Genomic DNA, 20,213 nt, shown 5'->3' with positions numbered 1-20,213 from the left:
TGTGACATGAAACCAATTACAAATGTCTAAAACTAATTACTTACAAAAATGTATCAAAAAGCATACATGCCAAAAATATGTACCAAAAAATCCTTGCTTCCACCCAGTCCTCAGCAATATTTACTTCAATCACTGATCAGAAGAAATTTCAGAACTCATTCAGTAGAACAGATTAATCTCAATTTTGCAAATCAAAGCACTTCTTCAGAAATATCAAAATATGTCTGAGTTATAACTGTCTTTTAAGGATAGCATTGCTTTGTAAAAAAAAATGAAAATAAAATTGACCTGTTTCCTAGGTAAATGCTATTAGTGATGAATAACCCATCAGCTTTCTATACTGTGTTCAAAAAGCTTTTTGAATTTTATTGGTATGGTGCTCAGTTCTGATAATTCAGCTTTTAATGCAATCAAGAATATCACCAGGAGCTACTTAATTAATTCCCCAGTGCAGCACAAATTTAATTTTCAATGACTTTATTGAGAACTTTTTTTGTTAATTTTACAAAGAGAAACTATAATCACTGTTACACAACTAGAAAATATTTCAAACAAGACAGCAATCTCCTATTTTTTTTTTTATTTTTTCTGTTCCAAATTCAGCTCCTGAGATGGATTTTCTGCCTCAGCTTCATTTCCATCTTCCTGCAAAAGAAAATGAAAACCTGAACATTATTCAACTTATTGAAGAAGTACACTTCTTGTACTTATACATATGTACAGAATTCTGTACAGACTTTTGTCATTTTTGCCTGACCAATAATAAGCAAAAAACATACTTTATTCAAGGATTTTATTTTGCTCAAGCTTTCAAATAAAAATGATAAGAAACTTAAACAAGCCTAATCACCTAAGTTTATGATAGAAAAATAACTTAATGAGTAAATATTTCACTGACCAATTTGCTGGATGGTTGCATAAAGAAATGACTAAACTCCACATGGATGGTGATATTCAAACGTCTGCAGCAGAAAGTACTGCACACCTTTTCTTTGTTCTTGACCAAAGGTTTCCACTAAATTACTTTTGAATGCAAGAACTTTCATCTCTGTTCTAAAAATTACTTTTGAAAAGCATCTGCCATTGAAATATGTTTCATTTTTTTGAGACCAGATACGTTTACTTCACCACTTGATAAAAGACAATAAATTTAACTTCAGAGACACTTTATGTGCTGCAGCATCGTATTTTTGTCCCATCTAGCATATTTTCTTGACAGGTCTGCCAATTTTCCAATTACTTGTACCGCCATATGTTATCTGAAGATCAGTCAGGTCTAAAATAGGAAACATGAGCATGTCAGGCAGCAGCATGCTTACAATATTCTACAGCTTCAGCTCCAACAGTAGGGCTCATAATTCACCACGGGTTCCTCTGGATCTCACTGAAAAAATGACGTGACATCATAATGCCCTTTTCCATAGGAATGGATGCTATTTTGTGTTCAGTACAAAATTGTGACCGCCAAAGTATAAATTATGCAAGACTGAAAAAAAGTTTTATAAGGCAACTTGCAATCCATTGCATTGTGAACAGCCCTCATCACACATTCAAAGTAGGGGCAGTTTTCCTGCCTGCATTTTAATCCAAAATTCAGAGGACCTTTCTGTTTCAAAAACACAAAGGATAATAAATGAATAGACATTTGAGAATGAAGAAGTGTCCTGGCTGCTGTAACCCCACTTGTCACAAGTGAGCACTTGAGAGAAAGGAAAACCCAGGGACATTAGGTGGGACCCAGGAGCCCACGGTGCAGTGCCCTGCTTTAAAACAAAACCTTTATTCCTGTAGGAAAATAACTTTCCTATCTTGCATCCTAGTCTTCCTTTTGCCATCAAAGGGTGTTTTGTAAAGATAATTGTAATAAAGATTTAGAGGTACAAAATATATAGGAAGATCACATGGGCAGCACAAAATAGAATAGCAACAGAAAACCTCATGAAAAAAAATGCAGTCTCAGATTACTTTATACAATAAAGTAAAATGGAAAAGCTAGTTGTTCTATTAAAGAAATAAACACTCCAAAACACCTGCTTCTAAATCCTCACCCTTTTGGGAGATAGGCTACACAGTGAGAAATATATGCATCACTGACCACTGAAGGCCAAATCCTTTTTTTCTTATCTTTCTGGACTGTCATCTCTTCAGTTACCTTTAAAACACCTAGTGAACTCTGTTGGTCTTTTAGTTCAGGTGAAGAAACATGTCTGTGCCTGTGTGTGAAACCAAAGGTTGTTGATTTACTGAAATTACAAGTGTAGCATATATTCATGAGAGTGTAACATACAGCACAGACACAAAGGTCAAGGAGCAGTGTATAGCTAAGCTTAAATGGTCACAAAGCTTACAGGTCACAAAGAATAGCATTGAATGAAAAAGTCACCCACAGAAACTTTTGCCTGCTATAGAAAAACAGCCAGGTTCTTTCATGAAGGACTTGTTAATAGAAGAAGAGCAAATGTGCGTGTTTCTGAAGGTTCTTACAGAAATGGTACCACTCAGCACCAACTAATCCACCTCCCTAACACACAGCGTGTCATTCATTATTTCAACACCCTGACTTGTGTTGCCTCCTATGGGGAATATAAAGCCTACACAATCATTCTTTTCCCAGTACACTTGATGTATTTCTAATAGATATCCCTAATAGAGGGAACAAGCAGAAATTTCAGAGACTCCAGGGCCATACCTTCACTGAGGACTACAAGATGGTGGGGGGATATTAGGCTCAATACTGAACATTGACTTCCTGAGTCTATCTTTTGTAGAAAAAAAAGGTTTTATACAGTGAAAGAGGTTTTGTAATAGAATCTTCTGGCTTTGTGTAGATTTCAAATGTTTTAATTCTGTGCTTATAAGGTCATGCTCACTCTTTGGCAGATTTCCTAGGTTACAGCAGCAGCTGCAGTCATCCGTATTTTCTAAGATGCAGAAAAGATGTCTGAGTGGCTGAGGCAAGTCCAGGATTTCCTCTGTGTGAATACTCAAGATGGAGGAATTTGCTTTGGGATATTCTGCAGTACCAATACTCTCTCCTTTGTTCATGTCCTGGTGCTTCAACCAGGTAATACATATTCAAACAGGTACAATTTACCAGCAGACCATTCATTGTATTTATGTGGGCAAATTCCCACACACAAACCATCCATATAAAGATTGATATTTTAGTGGTGTTTTTTTTTGTTGTTGTTCTTATTTTGATGTTTCCACACACAAAATATTTCTGAATATTGTATTAAAGCATACTCCACACAGGACATCTTAATTTTGCAGAGAGACTTTTACTCCATCTTTGTTTCCAAGAACAGAAACACTCATTTTGAACAAGTTTTGTATCTCTGAACATGGGTGACTGCTATGCAAAACAGAGTAATGATGGCTGATCTTTCTCATAGCATGAATTATCAATTTTCCTTTGTCAGATATGTCTTCAGTCAGGTAAATTCCCAGACCTGTGTATATCACATGAAACAACAGTGCCAGCAGAAGGAGATTGCAGAAATGACTGTTGGGGGACACTAGGAAGTATGAACCACCAGTCCTGGCACCTATGCAGCTTTTTCCAGAAAAAAGGTGACAGCAATGGGCTGGGAATAACACACTAGTGACACAAAATTACCAGAAAATTTTGAGATGTGAATGCCTATAGATCATATGAAGTGCAAAACCCCTGCCAGTATACTTGGGAAAGATTTGAACCAACTATAAAGAGCAGACACATTAGCCATACTCCGAGATGTGAAAACTCACTATTCTTTCAGTTTGCTGACAATGCAAAACTTATATGAAATTTATGATCTTTTTTTTAATAGCCCGTGGGGCATCCCAGTGATTACACATTGAGTACTGAATCAGTTGGAGTTTCTAATGTTATTAATAATGTCTGAATTTTCAGCTAAATAGCCTATATAGCCTAATTATCAAGAAACTAAGCCAAACAAACTGCAGATTGAATATACATATTTAATATATTTGTTTTAATAATTACCACCTATCATTATCATCATTATAATGCTTATAATTCTGATGAATAGCAAAGGAAAACCTTTTCTTTTCATGTTATCTGGTAAAAAACAGTCCACAATGGCAATGTGTACAGTTGACATTACCAGTGCCTACACAGCAGATGAAATACTGAATTCCAGTTTCTGTTTCACAGAAATTCAACATAGAAATTTCTATTAATGCCTCACATCTCTATTTTATGTGAGTATTTATTTTGCTTCCTGCTGCCTATGACTATACTGTCTAGTGCTTTCTGTCCTAAACTTCTGAAACAGTCATTTCAATGTTGGAATGTTCAATGAACAAAGCAGATGTCAGAAATCAAACTTCTCTCCGTAACTTTTCTGTCTACAGACAACCATAAACTTGAATATTACACAGTGAATTTTGAACACACCTAAAAGATGCCTCAGCACAGATCTGGTGACTTGTAAGAGTAGCAAAGGGAAGTGAATCCCTCAAGACTGTGTAACTGTGCTTACTGAAAAAGTGGATTTAACAGCCCAAAGATTATTTTAACATTGAAATTAATGACGTTTACTAATCTGGAATTGTCGTTATTTCAGATTTACAAAACCAACAGCGATAAGGAAAAGGACACAGCGTTTTATAAAGTGCAGTTAAACCCAACACCCTGAATTGAAATGTCTAGCTCAGGAGCTCCATAAGCCAGTCATCAGTGTCCAGATGATGCTGCTGGACTGTTGGAGACCTTGGCCTCTAGAGCGTGCCCTGAAGTGCCACATCGACAGGTTTCTTGAATACCTCCAAGTATGGTGACTCAACCACCTCCCTGGGCAGGCTGTTCCAGTGCCTGACCATTCTTTCAGTATAGAAACTTTTCCTAATAGCCAATCTGAACCTCCCCTGCCACAACTTCAGGCTATTTCCCCTAGTCCTGGGAGAGGAGGCCAACACCCATCTCCCTACAATCTCCTTTCAGGTAGCTGTAGAAGGCAATGAGGTCTCCCCTCATCCTTTTCTTCTTCAAACTAAACATCTCCATTTCCCTCAGCTGCTCCTCATATGACTTGTACTCTAGACTCTTCACCAGCTTGGTAGTTCTGGACATGCTCCAGCACCTCGATGTCCTTCTTATGGTGAGAGGCCCAGAATTGAACACAGTACTCAAAGTGAGGCCTCCCCAGTGTTGAGTACAGGGGCACAATCACTTCCCTACTCCTGCTGGCCACTCTATTCCTGATACAAGCCAGGATGCTGTTGGCCTTCTTGGCCACCTGGGCACACTGCTGGCTCATGTTCATCCAGCTGTCAACCAGCATCCCCAGGTCCTTTTCTGTTGGGCAGCTTCTCAGCCACTTTTCCCCTAGCCTGTAGCATTGCCTGGGGTTGTTGTGACCAAAATGCAGGCACTTGGCCTTATTGAACCTCATACAATTTGCCTTAGCCCATAGATTCAGCCTGTCCAAGTCCCTCTATAGAGCCTTCCTACCCTCAAGCAGATCAACACTCCCACCCAATTTGGTGTTGTCTGCAAAATTACTGAGGCTGCACTCAATCCCCTCATCCATATAACTGATAAAGATACTGAAGAAGGCTGGCCCCAAAACTGAGCCCTGAGGGACACCACTGATGACTGGACATCAATTAGATTTGACCTCATTTACCACAACTCTCTGGGCCTGGCCATCCAGCCAGTTTTTTACCCAATGAAGAGTACACTTGTCTATGCCATGATTCTCCAGCTTCTCCAGGAGAATGCTGTGGGAGACAGTGTCAAAGGCCTCATCAAAGTCCAGGTAGACAACGTCCACAGCCTTCCCCTCATCCAATAGATGGCTCACATGGTCATAGAAAGAGATCAGGTTGGTCAAGCAAGACCTCTCTTTCATCCTATGAAACCCATGCTGGCTGACCTTGATCCCCTGGTTGCCCTGCACTTGCCATGCCAGCTCACTCAAGATGAGCCTCCCATGATCTTTCCTGGTACTGAGGTCAGACTGGCAGGCCCATAGTTCCCCAGATCCTCCTTCTGGCCCTGTAATTGGTATTACAGTCTCAATCTCACAGTGTCTCAATCCAAAAAAGCTGCAATATGACTAATATACTAAGGGCCAGTGAGGGTGTCCAGCTGGTATTTCATCTCTTGTCTCAAAACACCATGAGACCTTTTTTTTGGTGTCTGTATGTTAAAGTCTAGCTTTCCAATGTCACAGGCTAAATTTGGAGGAAAAGGTGTTTCAGAGCTAAAAATTGGGAATTCAATCAGTTTCCCTGCTAAATCAGCCAAAGGTGAGGATCCATCACTAAAATAAAAAGTTGTTTTTTTCTTCCAAAGCCTATGTTATCTTTCTCTAATGTATTACTGACAATCCTTATAATGAGGAGTGGTGCAAAAATACAGAGTACAACTGGAACAGTTCTTTGCCAATGGGTATTAGAAGCGAATATAAACTCCTTGTGATAGATGACAGTTTTCTGTCACTGTAGCTCTGCAGTGATAAGGCAGCTGTTTGTTTCTCAAGAAAAGGAGACCCTTGCTACATGGATCATTTTCATAGTGACAGCCTTGACAAGTTTGACATTTGCTTCATGAAGTATTCTGGAGCAGCCATCAAGAAAATATCTCCTCTGGGACCACTGGCAAGCTGACAGTCGTACCTTTTAATGCGCATCTCCATTAATTCTTACTGTCAAAGCCCACCAAATTCCAACAATGAAATCTCTGCTGATCTTCTACATAAAAAAAAATTGAAGCTATGAATGAACTAACCATTATAATGTAAGTAAACATGACATTAACTGGAAGCAGCTCTCCACCCCATTTTGTTCAATAAAAAGAGCAACGTTTAGCTGGTCTCCTTCACCGATGCAATATGTGGCATCGTGCTCTAGGTGGCAATGCAAGATTAGGAGAACTATTTTTATACTAAGTCTCCTCTTTAGAAGCTACAAGCAGCTGCATGTTTATCACAAACTCTTTCCTTTAACTTGCACTGGTACAAGAACTTTAAGTCTGTTTCAAATGTCTGTCAGTGTTCTGTATTTTCTGTTTCCTTGTTTCTAATTCTGATTATACAGATAAATGTACCATTGCAAGAGCCCTTACAGTCAAATTTCATTTAACGATTAGTACAGAAGTGGAATTTCATGCCAGATTTCAAATCCTCCATCTGTTTCTCTCCTTTTTAGGAGGCAACCATTCCACCGAGCAGCCCTTTTGGCTGTCTGCCACTACAGGTGGGATGCTCTTCAGGGCAGGTGGTGATTCAAACACAACCATTGTTTTAAAAGTTCAGCTGGTTCTCCTTGAAGACAGTAGAGGAAAATGTTTTCTCTTTAACAGTTTGAGTCTTTAAATGTTTAGGTTTATAAACTACAGACTATCTACAAATGCTTAAACACGTGAAATATGAAACACCAACTAAGAAATGCAACTTTCACAGAATTAACTTCCACTCCAGTCTCAGAGTGCACCCTTGCATTAGTTTTCAAGCCTTGAAGTCTGACACTGTCCTGATTAAGATCCTTTCCAAGGCAAATTTGTCAGTCAATTATAATGCTTACAACTGTGCATATATAAACATATATATATGGCAACCACAATGGCACATCCTACTTATGTGGCAACACAATAATTATTTTCACAAGCTATATATCAAAAGAGAAAGTTCTATCTTATATACACTCACAATATTACTACTACTCCTCCTACTTCCATAGCCTAGAAATGCATATTCTAATAAAATCAAGATGATTTTAAATAATAATGGTTATACTCCACTGTATTTACACCATAAATTTACTAAAAGTATAATTTCTTCATATTTGTGTTATTGGTATTAAGAAATACAATGGCTTCTTCTTACAATAGCTACATTAAAAGGTGCTCATGTCAACAATAAGGAATTAATACTCTTTTAAACAATTATTTCTAAGTACTATTTAATAAATAGAAAAATAAGAGGCTAATTTTTAACTGCTCAATTGTCTTGTTATACATGTATCCTGATAGCTACTAAACGATAACTGAAGATATATTTTTTCATGTTTTAACTGTTTTCACAAATCACTTTGACTATAGACAGCCTTTTATCAAAAGGTCTGACCATTCTTTGTTTCCGAAGTGATTAACAACATTAAAGAGAAAAGTAGGCACCATTGAGTTATAAACAAATGCTTCTATAAGCTATGATCAAGACATGCTGCCCACAGCTGAAGGCAGCTGAAAGACATCACTCTAAAGATCAACGATGTATCTGTTTTAAAAAGAAAAAGACAGGCCTATTTTATGAAAGAAATAAGTTTATTTCAATAACACAGAAAACATAAACATTAATGAAAATGTTTTAGGAAAAATGAATGCATTGCATGCTTCTGACCAAAATTAATTAGAGTTTTAATATTTTACATTTCCACAATAATTCTTAAATGGTGCATTTATTTCCTAGTAATAAACACTTGGTTCATTAAGTAAAGTTCAAAATCTGTGTTACCCGCTACATTTAACAACCTCTGGCCCTCTCCTTCAGTATTTCTTGATTCAGGTTTCCAAAGCATTGAATAAGCAATTGAGGAACACAATTAAATTTCATGACTCTGCATATTTAGGATTCTTATTTCATCTAAGACAAAGAGCAATTAATCTACCATTCTATACTGAATTCCAGCTTTAGTGAGCCATAATAGATACTGAAATTAACTTACAGGAAATGCTTAATTAAATTACTGTAAAAAGCATAACCAAAGTTTTTTTCTTTCCTTATGACAAAGGAAAATGCACATTTAATTAGAAAAAGTCTACTGCAGTATCATAAATATAGTAACTTGGGAATTCATGAAAACATTGCTCTAATGTGACAGCTAACAATTCAGAAAGCTTTTGTCACCTTTCTTTTATATATCATGAGAACATTTTACTTTAATAAAAGGTCATGGAATTCTGTTCAGGCTCAAGGCATAAGAGAGGGATCTTTCAATGGACCTAATTTGAAGACATAGGAGTCTGAACAACACAGCAAAGGCCTTTATTTTAGTCACCTATTTTCCAAAAGGTGATATAAGTGAATGCTGTAAAAATGGCTTTATATTTGTTGTAACACTGAATGACAATACTTCATCACAATCCATGAAGTTGCAAACAAAACTGACAGAAATGCATGAAACTGTAGAAGTATATGGAGATCAGGCCATGACAACAAATAAAACCTGCACTACTGATGAAGAAATCAGAGGTGGAAAAGACTTTTGCTTGTTTGGGTTTGTTTTTTTAAAAAATCCACAATTCCTTTTAGTAGGTCCCCCAAAGCACATACTGACATATAAATTAAGAATCCAACAACTGTAACTAGGCAAGCATTTCAGTGATTTCAACATCAATTAGATAAAATCCCCAAAAGATCATTCTAGACTAGGACCAGATCCATGTCTTCACATTAACAACCCAGGTACAGTCTCATGGAAGACATACAGCTTCCCTACCGTTATTCATTTAATCTAAATTAACACTAGCACTGCAGACCTAGCCAGAAGTCAAAATCACTCCTTTACAAGCTGTATAAACATAACTTTCATTTGACAATATAACCCAAACATTTGACTATGGACCTGAAATCAAATAAGACAAAAAATCTATAGCTTTAGAAGTTGGATTTCAGTTGGTTTGATGGCAAAGAAAGGCTTGTAGATTTGTTTTGTTTTATATCTTGACTTTATTTCTGCATTTGAAGATACCACTTACAGTTCTGATCTTGTAATGATGCCTGAACAGTCCTGTTTAATAGAATAGGTCAACTCAGCTGCATTTGAAGCATCAAGGGTGTACTGTTAAAAAACACATAACCAATTTCAGACAAAACTGTAACATTTAATATATCAAAGTTTCAACAGTTTCAAGCTGATCAGTTTCTAAATTAAAAAAATAAATGTATTAGGTTTAACAGTAGAAAGAATTCTTTTCACCCTCCACTTGCCTTAGCATTTCCAAGCGAGGTTCTGAAGCCAAATGTTACTTAATTCAGAGGGTATACTGAGGGATGTTTTGGTAATTGGTCAGGATAGCAATGTTGCTTCATAGTAATTTTTTGAAGTCAGAATCTGTTGAAACTCTTTCAACTGGAAATAAGGCAAAGTCCAACCATTTAAGGTAATACTATAATCAAAAGGAACTTTGCAAAAACCTGCCCTGTAAAAGCAGAAAATGTCTCTACACTCAAATATCCTTCCAAAACTTTTACACTAACAATATTTATAAACTTTGTAAAGAAACCAAACAAAAAACCAAAACCAAATAAAAATAAATCAAAAGATCAGCTGCCCTTCAGAAACTTAGAATCAGATTAATTGACAGACCTTACCTCAGTGCAGGTAGTCACCACAAACAGAATTCCTTACAGGTTCATGGTGCATTTCTTTCTGATAAATTTAGAAGTTACTGTTTCACTATACTACATAAAGGCATCTTTTGGATTGTCAACAGCTTGATTCCCATGTCTGCCCCCCCTCCAACAAATCACATATAACTTTGTTCGAAGAGAGAGAAGAAATACTTTGATGTGATTCAATTACTGAAAAGCTAAATTCTAAAAGATTCCCAAAGCTAGGGAAATTTGGTGGTAACTAATTAGCGTTTTGCATATTTATGGTAGAAGATCTCATTACAGAGCTCACATTATAAATCATTATTTATCTACATTTTCCTTAAAACACTGAAGCCGTTTAATAACATTAATTGAAACTCCTTTTTAAGCTCACTAAACTCCATTCCTCAGAAGAATACTCATAGAATCATTAAGGCTGGTACCTTAAAGATCATCAAGTTCCAACTCCCCGCCATTAGGAGGGAACTCCACCACTAGACCAGGTTGCACAAAACCTTGTCCAACCTGGCCTTAGAAACCTCCAGGGATGGGGCGCCAGCAACCTCCCTGGGCAACCCATTGCAGTTCCTCACCACCATTATAGGGAAGAACTTCTTCCTGACATCTCACCTAAATCTCTCCTCTCTCAGTTTAAAAGCATTACCCCTCATCCTATCACTATCTTCTCTGATGAAAAGCCCCTCCCCAGCTTTCCTGTAGGCCCCTTTCAAGCACTAGAAGGTTGCTATAAGGTCTCCCTGGAGCTTTCTCTTCTCCAGGCTGAACAGCCCCAACTCTCTCAGCCTGTCTTTATAGCAGAGGTGCTCCAGGCCTTTGATCATCTTGGTGGCCCTTCTCTGGACCCTTTCCAACAGGTCTATATCTTTCTTCTTCTGAGGGCTCCAGAACTGTACACAGTATTCCAGGTGGGGTCTCACCAGAGCAGAGAGAGCAGAGGGGCAGAATCCCCTCCCTAGCCCTGCTGGCTACACTTCTTTTGATGCAGCCCAGGATGTGTTTGGCTCTCTGGGCTGTGAGCACACACTGGCAGCTCATGTCAAGCTACTCATCAACTACCACCCCTAAGTCCTTCTCCTCAGGACTTCTCTCCAGCCATTCTTCCCCCAGCCTGTATTTGTGTCTGGGGTTGTGCCGACCCAGGTGCAACACATTGAGAACTACAGAATCCTATAGCACTACCATTTAAATCTGCATTTAAATTTGGAAACAAATATGTAACTATACTACTTCACCTGTTAATATATTTTAAAATTGCATTCTTCTCCCTCTCTACTCTGCTCTCGTGAGACCCCACCTGAACTACTGTAACCAGTTCTCTTGGAGAGAGTCCAGGGTAGGGAAACAAAGATGGTCTGAGGGTTGTAGAATCTCTCCTATGAAGACAGACTGAGAGAGCTGGGGTTGTTCAGCCTGGAGAGGAGAAGTCTCCAGGGAGACCTTATAGCAACCTTCCAGTACGTGAAGGGGCCTACAGAAAAGCTGGGGAGGGACTTTTTGCAAGGTCATGTAGTGATAGGGCAAGGGGTTATTATTTCAAACTGAAAGAGAGTAGATTTATATTGGATATTAGGAAGAAATACTTTACTATAGTGAGGACCGTGAGACATTGGCACAGGTTACCAAGGCAAGTCATGGATGCCCCATTCCTGGAAGTGTTCAAGGCCAGGTTGGATGGGGCTTTGAGAAATCTGGTCTAGTCAAAGGTATCCCTGCCCATGCAGGGGGGTTGGAACTACATAGCTTTCTCTTCTCCAGGCTGAACAGCCCCAACTCTCTCAGCCTGTCTTTATAGCAGAGGTGCTCCAGGCCTTTGATCATCTTGGTGGCCCTTCTCTGGACCCTTTCCAACAGGTCTATATCTTTCTTCTTCTGAGGGCTCCAGAACTGTACACAGTATTCCAGGTGGGGTCTCACCAGAGCAGAGAGAGCAGAGGGGCAGAATCCCCTCCCTAGCCCTGCTGGCTACACTTCTTTTGATGCAGCCCAGGATGTGTTTGGCTCTCTGGGCTGTGAGCACACACTGGCAGCTCATGTCAAGCTACTCATCAACTACCACCCCTAAGTCCTTCTCCTCAGGACTTCTCTCCAGCCATTCTTCCCCCAGCCTGTATTTGTGTCTGGGGTTGTGCCGACCCAGGTGCAACACATTGAGAACTACAGAATCCTATAGCACTACCATTTAAATCTGCATTTAAATTTGGAAACAAATATGTAACTATACTACTTCACCTGTTAATATATTTTAAAATTGCATTCTTCTCCCTCTCTACTCTGCTCTCGTGAGACCCCACCTGAACTACTGTAACCAGTTCTCTTGGAGAGAGTCCAGGGTAGGGAAACAAAGATGGTCTGAGGGTTGTAGAATCTCTCCTATGAAGACAGACTGAGAGAGCTGGGGTTGTTCAGCCTGGAGAGGAGAAGTCTCCAGGGAGACCTTATAGCAACCTTCCAGTACGTGAAGGGGCCTACAGAAAAGCTGGGGAGGGACTTTTTGCAAGGTCATGTAGTGATAGGGCAAGGGGTTATTATTTCAAACTGAAAGAGAGTAGATTTATATTGGATATTAGGAAGAAATACTTTACTATAGTGAGGACCGTGAGACATTGGCACAGGTTACCAAGGCAAGTCATGGATGCCCCATTCCTGGAAGTGTTCAAGGCCAAGTTGGATGGGGCTTTGAGAAATCTGGTCTAGTCAAAGGTATCCCTGCCCATGCAGGGGGGTTGGAACTACATGATCTTTAAGGTCCCTTCTAACTCAAACCACCTTATGATTCTATCATTATTAAAAACATGACATCTTAAAAGGAAAATACAGCAAATGTTGTCCACTTTGGTGGACAAGAAATCAAGGATCTTACTCTTCCTACATTAACTGATGCATTACTTTGTCTTTCAGTACTCTCATCAGTGACAGCTTTGAGCATTAATCATTTGTGATGGGAAGTGGACCAAAGTATTTTCACTTTATTTAAATTCAAGGAAACTTTTCAGGAGGCAATGTCTCAAATAAGGGAAACCTTAAAAATGTTGTGAGCTGTTGCTTCTGCTGTCCATTGAAACCCCCCAAAATTATGCCTTTTAAGACCTAGATAAAGAAAGGCCTCTAGCACCTGTCAAGATTTTGCTGTTCATTTTGATAAACGGTAATATAATATTTATTTGACCATAGTCTTAATTATTAATCCAAATCTTGAACAAGTAATACCATGCCACATAGTGTAAAAACACATCCAGAATATCTGATCTTGCAGAATCAAAAATCAGTTATGAAAAAAAATAATGAAAGAAGGACGAGAAGTAAAACCATCATAAAAGCTAGGTGGGTGAGGATAATGGGCATGTATCTCAATCATATTTTTGTCAAGTATGGCTAATAAATGAAGAGTTATTAAAAAGTGATGATCATCAAACTGTGTATGAAATTATTTCATATAGAAATAATCTACATATAGTTTATAAAACAAATATACAGAACTGACATAAAAAATCAGTTATTGCAGATATTTTATCAAAACAGTACTGAACCTTGAGTCAGTCTGTAGAGGTCTGTTTTGGGGGGAAAAGGGGAATTGAGGTCAAGTTGAAAACTCCCCATATGAAGCACAGTGTGTGGAGAAAACTGAAAACATCTGGATAGTGAGCTGGAAAATGTCATTGAAGGAGAGGCAGAAATGGACCAGCAGTATGTAACAGGATTTAAACCTAGAGGAGAGTTACTAACAGAAATCAGGATGAAGTTAATGTATGTTTCCATAGTAAAGCAAGGTCTGAGACTCAGATGAGGAATTTCTTGGCTTTCTTTTGTCCCCCCCTACCATAATACGTATTTGGCCTGGAGAGTGTGGAAATAGAACTCACTGCTATATTGAAGAACTTATCCGTAAAATGTGAATAATAATACTTTCAATGTCAGGATAAGACTTGTATAAGTGCTAAGTGCTGTCACTGTTATTACATTCAGAAAGTACCAAAGTCTTTAAAGGCATTAACTTTCCTCGTGCAGAACATCACCTATTCTTTCTGAAACCAGCAAAGAAGACATGAGGGCAGTTATTGCAAGAAATTGTCTGGTTCTAAATTCTGATGAATATTTTTTATCTCTAGGAAAAGTAAACAACCATTAATAGTAGGGATTTTATGATACACAATACACTTTGATATGCGGCAAGCTATAAAGTATATAAAAACCAGTTCTACCTCATATAAACTTGTTTTTCATCAGGAAATTATTTAATTGGAAAGATGCTTTGAGAGCAATCAGAAGGCAGAGCATAAAGAAAGCTGTCTGGTTTGGAATGATGAAAAGAGAACAGACTCAGCTTTTTAAAAATAATGAAATAAGGAAGTAACTACCAAGTCAGCACTAGTACATCAGCCAGCAGGATCAGATGGAATTGATGTGTCTATACCACTTCTTCAGAAAGAAAAGTTCTTGCTATTCAAGGAAGACCACATCCTAGTAGCATTTAATCTGTAGTCAATATCCTCTCTGAAAGTGGTCAGCTTGAGTTAGATTAGCTTTTTCTATGTGAATATACTTTCATATTCAGGTTGATTGCATTAGGTGGCATTTCGGTGAATCCACTGATGCAAAGGACACCAGAGTGAGGGATCGTGCTGGTGGAGCCCTTCTGCAGTGGCTAAACCATCAGGAAACCCTCAGCAAAACCAAGGAAGTGAAGGTGAGAGAGGGAGAGAAATGGAGGGAGATGGAGGGAGTCATTCCCAGCCCCTGTCCCTGGGCAGGGAGTCAGAACTTCTGGGGAGGGGCAGCTCTGATTCACCGTGGGCGGAGGCAAAGGGATGGCAGCAGTTTAAAAGCTGCTTCAAAGCTATTTACTCAGAGGACAGTGGAAGTTTCACACACAACACTGCCTTCATCCAAGAACAACAATAATTCATTCGTCCTGTCAGCACAACATTTTCAGATGTAGCAAGCATTGCCTCTCTATATACACAATTTTTCTCTTGAAAATCAGTATTTCATTAGAAAGCAGAGTTGTCTTTTGTATATTTAAAACATTAATTACAAGAGAAAATATATTAATACTGCCCAACAAGCCTGTCAGTCTCACCTCTGTGCCTGGCAAGGTCATGGAGCAGATCCTCCCAGAAAGTCTGCTAAGACATATGGAAAATAAAGAGGTGATTGGTGACAGCCAACATGGCTTCACTAAGGGCAAGTCATGCCTGACCAATCTGGCAGCCTTCTACAACAAGGCTACAGAGGTGATGGATGGTGGCAGAACAACTGACGTCATCTACCTGGATTTGTGCAAGGTGTTTGACACTGCCCCACATGACATCCTGGTCTCCAAACTGACAAGGCATGGATTTGACAGATGGACCACATGGTGGATAAGGGTTTGGCTGGATGGCCACACCCAGAGAGCTGTGGACAATGGCTCAATGTCCAAAAGGAGGTGGTGAAGTAGTATAGTTACATATTTGTTTCCAAATTTAAATGCAGATTTAAATGGTAGTGCTATAGGATTCTGTAGTTCTCAATGTGTTGCACCTGGGTCGGCACAACCCCAGACACAAATACAGGCTGGGGGAAGAATGGCTGGAGAGAAGTCCTGAGGAGAAGGACTTAGGGGTGGTAGTTGATGAGTAGCTTGACATGAGCTGCCAGTGTGTGCTCACAGCCCAGAGAGCCAAACACATCCTGGGCTGCATCAAAAGAAGTGTAGCCAGCAGGGCCAGGGAGGGGATTCTGCCCCTCTGCTCTCTCTGCTCTGGTGAGACCCCACCTGGAATACTGTGTACAGTTCTGGAGCCCTCAGAAGAAGAAAGATATAGACCTGTTGGAAAGGGTCCAGAGAAGGGCCACCAAGATGATCAAAGGCCTGGAGCACCTCTGCTATAAAGACAGGCTGAGAGAGTTGGGGCTGTTCAGCCTGGAGAAGAGAAAGCTCCAGGGAGACCTTATAGCAACCTTCTAGTGCTTGAAAGGGGCCTACAGGAAAGCTGGGGAGGGGCTTTTCATCAGAGAAGATAGTGATAGGATGAGGGGTAATGCTTTTAAACTGAGAGAGGAGAGATTTAGGTGAGATGTCAGGAAGAAGTTCTTCCCTATAATGGTGGTGAGGAACTGCAATGGGTTGCCCAGGGAGGTTGCTGGCGCCCCATCCCTGGAGGTTTCTGAGGCCAGGTTGGACAAGGTTTTGTGCAACCTAGTCTAGTGGTGGGGTTCCCTCCTAATGGCATGGGGTTTGGAACTTGATGATACTTGCTCTGAACAGAGCTGTCACTAATACAGTGTTCACATTTACAAAGTGATTTGTGCATGAATGGAATTGTTCCAGGAGCAAAACAATGTTTTTAATACCATAAACAAACAAGAGATGAATGCACAAAATAAACTGTTTAACAGGGGTTTATGTACCCCCTGTGCATTGTATTTGGAAATAAAGTCCTTAAACTCAGAGGCGGAGTGACTCTCTGTGGATTAGAAAAGAGACCTGCAGTCCTTTCAGTAGCATCCTTTTATACAAAATTTGGCACTAACACTCTGTTTGCTTCAGCAAATCACTTCACGCTTTGTCCTTTTAATCCAATTTCCACCTTAATATAGACTAACATGTAGTGAAAATACTGAAAGAGGATGCCTGGAAATGAATTGCATTAGAAATCTAATCCAGGTGGTAATCCAATCCCACACAGTCAGTTTCTCATTAACTGAGAAGTTTAACCCCCATATAGCTTTGTAGGAACCCACATTCAGCCCTTGCTATGGCCAGATATAATTATCTCACATCAAGATATGACTCAATAAGGCAGGTTAGAGGCTAAGTCTGAGAAAAGAAGGGGAATAGGCACTCCATTAAAAGCCACAATAATTGATTGTAACACTTATCCCAGCTTGAATAGCTTGGATTTGTAGGTTATTACACCATTAGGTATTTTGCTGGCGCAAGCCTTAAGTGAATAAGCTACCCTATTCAGCAAGATCTTCCTCATTAGCAAGTTTTATCTCCTCTTTTCTGCAGGCCAAAGAACCCATACACCTTAAGCAGCCTCCTCAGGCAGACAGGAGCCCATTCAGGAAACCTTTATTCAGATTTTAGTGCCATGGAAAACAGTAATTTGTTAGTCAATGAAGACTGCTACTTCTGTTTTTTTCTCTCTTAGACTGATTTACCGCAGCTAGACAATGTTCTGAGAACAACAGACACTTGTGGATGCAGGGAGCTTGTGTCCTGGCAAAGAAGGGCCAGAAAGACAGCATTCCTGTGTCTCCCTTGCAGAAGCTCTGGGTCCACTGATCACTCAAAGGCAACACAAGGTTACTGCTCATTGCCTGTGGATATGATGTCGGACTTTGTGTCGGCACAGTGAGATTCACTGGGTATTTAAATAAAAAATGAAACCCCAACAATCTTTAAACATGATGGAAGCATACCACTAAGATATTCCCATCACAATATTCGGTGTCACATAACTTTTTATCCTAGTCAAACTAGTATCTATTCATAGAGATCTCTGCCTTCAACTTATGCCTTGAGCAGAGGAGAAAGAAAACAGTATCTACCCAAAGTAAAAGGCAATTTCAACGAACTAATACGTTACAGTCCCACAACTTGCAATCTGCAGAAAGCACAATGCAAATGAATTGGGTGCCAGAGCTCACTGGCAGCTCACTCTAAGCACCTTCAGCACTCAACTGTAGCTCTCACACTGCTCTTCACAGCTAACATTTTCTTGATGTAGTTTCTTGGGCATAGCCAAACTTCTCAGTTTTGCATACTTCTCCACAGAAAGGTGAATCATTCCTTAATAATTTCTGCAACTTCTCACAAGATATAAGGATTTTGTTTATACAGAGTGTTTTAAAGTTAAGCTGGTAGAAGCACAAAAGTGTGCAGGAAAGAGGAAGAAGAGCCAAGAAAACAGAAAATACATTTCCTGGCAATATTCTTTCCAAGGCAATCAGAACTGAATTTTGCCTGCACTGGCTCTCAGCAATAGACTAGTATTCTTGCTTAATGAAAAAGATTTGCATTCCTGGCCTATGTAAAAATATATGCGCTATCTGTGATTTTCTTTTTCCTGTTGTTTCTCTGAGTGATTGAGGTCACAGCTAAGATTTTTGTTGTCTGAATAGTTTCATTAAATGCAAAAAAGTCCTCCCCTACTCCTTGGATTAAGTCCCAAATATTTTTTTTTTTTCATTTTCAAGGTCTTATCCACTGATACAAAGAAGAAAAGGGAATTTTCTGCATGCCCATTCAATTGTTTTGTTTTGAGCTGATAGCTTTGGGCCAAAGCAGGTGAAAATAACACGTCTCAAGGCTATGTCACCTTCCTCCCACAAACTGCTTCTTTTTCCTGCCTTCTCAACGTGTGTAGAACTTTATCCTTTGGTGGATGTTTCACCATCTTCAGGCTCATTTTCTTCTAGCTTTCACAGTCTATTTTAAAAAATTCTCATCTCTTCAACCAAAAAAGTTTTTAAAGGTCCTTAGGATAATGCTTAGAATCTTCTTGGTGTCCTTTCTTGTAGACATAAGCTCTTCTGCCTTTTCTGTCTTTGCTGCTGTTCTCTGTCTAGTTCCTTAAAAGAACATCTTCTCTTGGTAGAAGGATAAGGTAGAAATAACACCTTACCACTTACAGACATGGTCAAGGTGGGGGGACCGAGGAGATTTTCCTAGAAAGGAAATATCTGGCAGTTGCTTTACTTTTTTCTTTTTTTTTTTTTTTTTTTTAATTCTGAATCACAGTTTTTCCTCTAATATGACATCTGAGAGAATCCAAGAGGAAAAACTGTCACACTGCCAGTCTCTCTAAAATATTATACGTTTGGGGACCACAGAAACGTGTTCCAAAGAGAAAACCACCACTTACGGTGTCCACTTTGTAATAGTTGACATCAACATAGAATATTTCACTGATAAATGTAATTTTCAACTTATTCATCTGTCATAAAGACCTTTAAGCCAGAAGTCCCATTTTCTGGGAATATGTGAAGCGATACTTAACCTCAGGTTTATTCTGCTGAGCAACATACTTTACTCAACAGAATGATTGGAAATCTAAAAAGTAGATTAAAGGATACAACACAGAAATTAATTTTCCTACCATGTGTTCAGCTTCTTCTTTTTGTTTGTTTTAAATGACAGTCCACCTGTTTATTCTGAAGCCAACAACAGCAATTGCAGACTTCAGTGCTTATTCTCTCTTTGGGGAAAAGAATGAGTCCATGACTAAAATGCTAATGTTTCCTAAGCAGAAACCAGTCACTACCCATTTCAGTGTTTTTTTTTTTTCATTCTGTGACTGGGAAATGAAGCTTCCAATCTTTTCATGAAAAGGGAACTGTAAAAATTGGAAAATATTAATGGGGTTGGGAGGGACTGGAGCAGAGAACTCAAGTTGCATTGTACTGGTCTATTTGCTGGTAAGCTGCTATGTCAGCTATTGCCCCTACATCCTTTTTGGACACAGATTTCTCTAATTACTTCCATAAGCCAAACTTTTTAATATTTTACAACTTCCATCTCATTAATGTTTCATCACTCTGAAAAAAGATTTAAATTCTGGCAGTGATAATAACAGCTTTTGTCTCAAGTGTTACAGATTTTCTGAGGAATACAGCAGGTTGCAATCATATTTATATCAACTGAGATAATTTTGTGACTGACCTCTACAGGTAAAATCATCCTGCTTCTACCATACCAGATGCATATTCCCCACTAACCCAAACATGTTAAATGCATGATTGAATTTCTTCTCCTCAGGGCATATTGCTTCATAAGCCATGGCAGGAAAGGATAAGAAGAGCCAATTGACAACAAAATGTTATGCCTGTCCAAACACACAAGAGGACAGATCTTGATAGCTCAGCTTATGCATAGTTTTC

The 20,213-nt window shown here is 39.1% G+C and overlaps 1 protein-coding gene across 1 annotated transcript in view; it reads right to left on the bottom strand.

Moving 5' to 3' along the window:
- Positions 1 to 460: 460 nt before the first annotated feature.
- PHF14 (PHD finger protein 14) overlaps positions 461 to 20,213 on the bottom strand; it is a 179,327-nt gene continuing 159,574 nt past the window's right edge. Inside the window, 2 exon segments of the mRNA XM_009994979.1 lie at positions 461 to 580; positions 583 to 645. Of these exon segments, the coding sequence (XP_009993281.1) occupies positions 548 to 580; positions 583 to 645 (96 nt within the window). The 3' untranslated portion in view covers positions 461 to 547.

The sequence above is a fragment of the Chaetura pelagica genome, unplaced genomic scaffold (assembly GCF_000747805.2).
Source record: "Chaetura pelagica isolate M959 unplaced genomic scaffold, ChaPel_1.0 scaffold12, whole genome shotgun sequence".
Taxonomy (NCBI): Eukaryota; Metazoa; Chordata; class Aves; order Apodiformes; family Apodidae; genus Chaetura; species Chaetura pelagica.
This window is presented reverse-complemented; position numbering and strand designations above follow the sequence as displayed.